Source organism: Marmota marmota, unplaced genomic scaffold (assembly GCF_001458135.2).
Source record: "Marmota marmota marmota unplaced genomic scaffold, marMar, whole genome shotgun sequence".
In the NCBI taxonomy this organism is placed as follows: Eukaryota; Metazoa; Chordata; class Mammalia; order Rodentia; family Sciuridae; genus Marmota; species Marmota marmota.
Genome location: NW_026000143.1, coordinates 1,045,697 through 1,051,964, shown reverse-complemented (window position 1 = coordinate 1,051,964; position 6,268 = coordinate 1,045,697). Strand labels below are relative to the sequence as shown.

The 6,268-nt window shown below is 61.5% G+C and overlaps 1 protein-coding gene across 1 annotated transcript in view; it reads right to left on the bottom strand.

Moving 5' to 3' along the window:
- The window catches only part of Eefsec (eukaryotic elongation factor, selenocysteine-tRNA specific), a 118,138-nt gene continuing 111,870 nt past the window's right edge, over positions 1–6,268 (bottom strand). Inside the window, 1 exon segment of the mRNA XM_015506746.2 lies at positions 1–259. Coding sequence (XP_015362232.2) covers positions 69–259 — 191 coding nt within the window. The 3' untranslated portion in view covers positions 1–68.

The window sequence follows — 6,268 nt, the reverse complement described above, 5'->3', positions numbered from 1 at the left end:
GTCTGGTTGGGTTTGGCACACGGTGGCCTGGCCTGGCCAGGGGAGGGCCCTGCGGGTCACCTGGTCCCTCAGGGGGCCTGGACCATGCGTTTCTGGGTGTCGAAGACGTAGCGCTTGAAAGACAGGCTGAGGGTCACGTGCTGCGGGGGCTCGGGCCGCTCGGCGCCCTCCTCCTGGCGGGTGGCCTCCCCGGGTCCCCCGCGTCCCCTCTTCTTGAGGGCAGGCGTCAGGATCCTCTTGGCCTCGGGGCTCAGGCCACCTGCAAGAACAGAAGAGGCTGGTCACCGCCACCCCCAGAAGCCCCCTTCCCTGGCCGGCTGCACCCCGTGTCCCTCGGGCAGGGCCAGGCTCTCGGTGCCACCAGAGGCCACCAGAGGCCACCAGAGGCCCCGGGAGGGACGGAGGGGAAGAGGTGGAGGACGCGGCGGAGGCCAGAGCACGGTCCCCTGGACACCTGGGGTCCCCTCGGGGGGTGGGCACTGTCCTGTGTGTGTGGGTGGCCTCTGCAGCCCTCTGTGACCCAGGTTGGTGACACATTCCCCCGGCCCTCAGGAGCTGGCCCCGGAGGTGGCTGGACCCTGGACTGGCCTGGGTCCAGGGTCCCCCCCTCACAGAGGCCTGGCACCCACCAAGCAGCCGCCACCCGCAGGTGACAAGAGAGGCCGTGTCCCCGACGGCCGGACGCGCTGAGTGGCCTTGGTCCCCAGGAGCCTCTCGGCCTGGCCCACCTGAAGCCGGGCAGGAGGAACCTGGGGACAGTCGGCCAGGCACGGGTGGCCCTGCACAGGGCCTGGCACACATGTCCCAACCTAGGGGCTGCCGTGGACATCCTGGTCTCGCAGGTGACCAGCTGAGGAGCATCCTGGGCAGGGACTGGCCCACGGCCCTGCAGCAGTGTGTGAGGCTGGGCGTCGGGGACAGGCACAGGGCGGAGGCTCGGGGACACCAGCCTGGCTCCTGACCCAGCTGGGCTGCCACACTATTTTTTTTTTTTTTGGTCCCAGGAACTGAACCTGGGGACACTTGACCCCTGAGCCCCGTCCCCAGCCCTTTTTCTATCTTATTTAGAGACAGGGTCTCGATGAGAGGCTCAGGGCCTTGCTAAGTGGCGGAGGCTGGCCTCCACCTGGCGATCCTCCTGCCTCAGCCTCCCGAGCCCCTGGGATGACAGATGAGCGTCACTGTGCTTGGCTTCCCGCTGGGGGACAGAGCGGCGAGGAGGGTGGTGCTTAGCAGGTCCCCTGGAGCCAGCCAGGTCCTTTGGGGTGCTTCTGAACCCCTCTGGGAGGAGGCACAGCAGCTCTGGACCGTCCCAGCCCCTGGGTCAGGCTGAGCTCTCCTGAAGTCGCCTTCGGGAGCCACCGTCTTTGACGTCCTCGTCCCTGCCTCTCTGGCTGGGTGTGGGCGGCCCCCCAAGATTTCTCCCCTTCCTTCCCTGCGAGGGACCCCGCGTGTAAACAAAGATGCAATTTGCTTTGACAAGATAAGGTGATTAGGCCTTATCAGACCTGGGCGCCGCTGTCCCCAAGACAAAGGGAACAGGGAGCCGGCGGCGGGCGGCCCACGCACCCCTTTGATTGGGAGGAAGCGGAGGCTGGGGCGCCCGCACCCCCATTTTGATGTCTTAATGTTGTTTAAATCCCCTTTTAATTTCTATTAAGCCTCTTAGCACAATGGGGGAGTCTTCGAAAACACAAAAGGCCCTTTGCTGAATCCTTCCCGCCCCATGGAAACCGAAATGGGGACGCGGGGCTTTGGAGACTGGGGGGCACGTGGGGAGGAAAACGGGGGTGCGGAGAGGAAAGGATTGTTATTTTTTTAAGGCAAAAAGAAAAGCGTTCTGGGCCGGGCAGGAAGGGGCTGGTCTGCAGAATCCAACTTGGGCTCCATTTGCAGAGGCCAGGGCGGCCTCCAAGGAGGACATCTGCGCCCTAAAATTTTTGGGGGGGTACCAGGGATTGAGCTAGGGGGCCCTTGACCCCTGAGCCCCGTTCCCAGCCCTATTTTGTATTTTATTTAGAGACAGGGTCTCCCTGAGTGGCTCAGGGCCTCGATTTGGCTGAGGCTGGATTTGAACTCACGATCCTCCTGCCTCAGCCTCCCGAGACGCTGGGATGACAGGCGTGGGTCACCGTGCCCGGCTAGGTGGCCCTCAATTTTGAGTCCTTCCGTGACTAGCCTCTGGGAGGGGCAGCTGGTGGCCGCTGGCCAGGGCTCTGATCAACTGGACACAATCAAAGGTCAGTTTCACACTGTCACCTGCCTGGAATGGGGTCACACCCACCTGAGGCTCCCAGCATACTCAGGTCCCCGGGACGTCACCCTGTGCCTGGCGGGAGCCGAACCAGCCAGCAGGCATAGGCGCACGGACAGACGGACAGACGGATAGACGGACGGATGGACCCCACCCCACAGCCCCCGGGGAAGCACTGGCTGGGTCTCCAGAGTCACACGAGGAACCTGGTGGCAGTCACAGGGGACGCTCACCACGTCCTGACCGAGCACCGGGAGCCACTCCGAGTGCCGGTGGCCAGCAGCACTTTGGTCCCACAACCACCCGTGGCGGGGGGCAGGGAGCGTCATCCATACACCAGGAACCGGGCACAGAGACGCTCAGGAACTTGCCCAAGGACACACAGCGAGGACAAGTGGGTCGGAGCTCCAAGGTCCCTGACACTGCCCTGCGCCTATGGGAGTTGACTGATCCTGGCTCCCGGCGGCTGTGAGGCGGTCCCCGGGGACGTGCGAGCACACGAGCTCACGTTCTTGCACAGACAGGGGACCTGTGGGTGCAGAGGCACAGAGACAGTGGATGATGTGTCCCCAGGACCCCAGGAAGGAGCAGCAGGTCACTCTGTGCCTCTATTTATGTCAGGAAGGCAGGGGACCCTGCCATCGGACAGTGGGGAAAACGGAGGACCAGAGACGGACAGACTGCTCAGTGGCTGAGGCTGGCCTCCAAATCACAGTCCTCCTGCCTCAGCCTCCCGAGCCACTGGGAGGACAGGCCTGTGCCCTGGTCCCCGGCTGGGTGTGGGCATTTAGAAGACGCCTGCTCAGGCCTGTCCCCACACACCTGCCACGCCACTGTCACACAGACGGTGGTGGAGGGGACCCCCGCTCCGGCTGCTCCTCGGAGGGAGGGGACGGTCGCTGACCTTGCCCAATGGCCTTGAAGGCCACCTTCCTACCTGCACGACGGTGAGCTCAGGTCGGCCGCTGACGTGCCAGGGCTCAGGCAGACAGACGGACAGACACGCCTCTGGAAGGAAGGACCCTCCTGGGGCCAGGGGCCGTCTGGCCAGTCTTAGGTAATTGCCAGAGGAATGTGACCAGGCCCGGGGACTGTCCTAGAGGTGGCCCTGTGCAGGCAGGTGGGGGTGCCGGGGGTGCCGGCAGAGAGGGCCTCTACGTCCACAGCTGGAGAAGGGTCACCAGGCCCAGTGACACGGCCAGGTGACCTGGCTCTGGGCTCCGGTTTCTCGCTCAGTCCCCGTGAGGGGCTACGGGGGTCACAAGAGCAGCCATTCTGGTGACGGAGTGGCAGGTGTGCAGGGGACGGGCCTGGCCAGGTACGCACAGGTGTTTTAAATGCCCACACCCAGCTGGGCACCAGGGCGCACGCCTGTCCTCCCAGCAGCTGGGGAGGCTGAGGCAGGAGGATCGCCAGGTGGAGGCCAGCCTCAGCCACTTGGCAAGGCCCTGAGCCACCACCCGCGGCCCTGTCCTGTTTATAAAGTGGGGACCACACGCCTGGTGCTGCCCAGGGCCCTGGGCACAGGGTCAGGTACCAGCCACGCGCTTCTGGGTGTCCAGGGGCTGCTCCGGCCCCAGCCCCAAGGCCAAGGCCACACAGAACGTCCCGTGGGGGACAAGCCATGGGCCTCAGTGCTGTCCCCTGCTCCTGGGGCCTGCGGGTCCCCTGAGCGGCTGAATCTTAATGTCCCCGACGCTCCCTCCCCAGGCGCGTCCCCTCTTTAAGCAGCAGTTAATCTTCAATTAAAATACCTAGAGCCGAGGCGCAGAGCGGTGGAAAAGGCAGGGCTTAGTGACAATAAAAGTCTCCTTCATCCTGCGTTTCTTAAAAAGAGAAAAAAGAAGATTCCACATGTGAAAAATGTCACTTTTATGAGTCGGGAAGAAAAAAGAACCATCCAGAATAACGGGGGTGAACAAAAGCTCGGAGCTGTCGTTTCCCAGGGCCCATGTGTGGCCTCCTGATGACTGCGTCGGGCCTCTTCCCGGGCCCAGGGAGAAGTGGTGACCGGAGCAGGCCGACGGGGAACGCAGGTCCCCACGCGCCTCCCTAAAAGCTGCACATTTTTTCTGTTTGGTGCTGGGGACTGAATTCAGGGGCCCTCGACCCCTGAGCCCCGTCCCCAGCCCTGTTTGGGGTTTTATTTAGAGTCAGGGTCTCCCTGAGTGGCTCAGAGCCTCAATGTTGCTGAGGCTGGCCTCCACCTGGCCATCCTCCTGCCTCAGCCTCCCCAGCCATGGCGCCCGCCTGGAGCTGCCGAGGTCCTGTCTGCCTGGTGGCTGTCCATCCTGACCCCAGCCCATGTGGCCCAGCAGGTGTCCAGTTCCCAGCACAAGGCCGGGGAGAGGAGGTGACTACCGTGACCACGTCCTGGCCTCTGTCCCCACACCTGGCTGGGCGCGGCTGCCTGCCGACACAGGCTGGCTGTGTCACGGGGGACATGTGGCCCTGAAGGACCTACGGAGGGTGGGCACTGGGTTCTGTAGCTCACCCGGGTGCTGCGGAGGCCGCTGCAGGCCCTTGGTGGGGGGCCGAGGCGCCAGGGTGGGAAGGGGTGGGTCTGGCCTGGCACGGGGCAGAGTGGCCGGGCGTGGGGCCCAAGGACGCCCCACTGGACACGCCACGCGTCCAGGGCAGCCAGCGAGGGCCTCCCTCTTTCGGACACCCAGCGAGGGGCACCTGGGTGGGTCAGTCCCCCTGGACTCCAGGCCCCGCGTGGCTCCCAGGCCCTCAGAGTCCAGCCGAAAAGGAGCGGCAGGTCCTGGAGGACCCCAGTACCTGAGGGTGGCTGGGGGCTATTTGCAGGCCAAAGGCTCACTGCGATGGTCTAATACACTCACAGTCTATTGATCTGTGATCATCTGATAACACGTTAAATATATTAAATCATCGTAATAAATCATGTTTTATTATTTAGAAGAATCAAGTCTGATATTGATGAAATAGAGTAGATTATCTAATAAACTGAACAATTAGATGTTAAATATGTTTAATTACAAATGAGAGAATGATATGATTATTAATAGTGGAACATGATCGATAATGTGATCATATCACCACACCCATTTAATGAGACATTATATATTAATGATATGTTGATAATTATTGATTTCTATTAATTAATAAAGATCATTAATTATTATCAATAATACTATCAATCATTAACAATGTATTAAAGGGAGCTCTGATTTAAACACATTTGATTATATAATCAATATGATCACCGTGTAATTGATTAAGTGGAGTATTACTATATTATCAAATGCGTTTAAATACTAGTTAAGATAAATGGGATCATTTGCATTAACCGTCCCTGTTGAGCTACGTAAGTGAGCCCTCCCAACGTCTGTCCTGTCTGCTCACCCGGGTGCCGTGGGGACGGACCCAGTGACCCCCAGGCGTGGGACAGGGCCACAGGGACACGGCCCCGCCCATCACGGCTGATCAATGATATTGATCAGTTAAACATGTCGATCATGTGAATGGACCTGGTCCACTTAGAAGATCATTTGAATATAGATGAGCTCTTCAAGTACCCACGGGGGTTGTTCACCTGTCACCTGAATGATGGGGACCGTCCTTGGGGACAGTGCGCGGGGCCCGTGGCCAGGGCCACCTCTGTCTCCCATCCCCGGTGCCCAAGGCCAGTCTCACGACAACCCGAGGCCTGGCCTGGGGGCTCAGGTCACAGGGGTGGCTCTCTGAGGGGTCAGGAGGGCTGCAGGCGCCCTGTGCGGGTGGCCCCTGCTGGCCCCCGGTGAGGTGTGGCTTGTCCCTGGGCGGGCCACCCCCAGGGAGGGGGACACTCCAGGTCACGAGGGCCAGCCCACGGCACACAGGGCGCTGTGGTCACCTTTCCCAGCCCCGGGGAGGGGCGGCCCCATCGGCCACCGCAGCCCAGAGGGACGAGCCCTGGGGTCAGGCCCACGCCACCGCCGCGTGGTGGCTCCCCAGCAGGGCGCGGCGTGAAATCAGCGTGTCCAATGCAAACCAGACCCTCTGTCCCCTCCA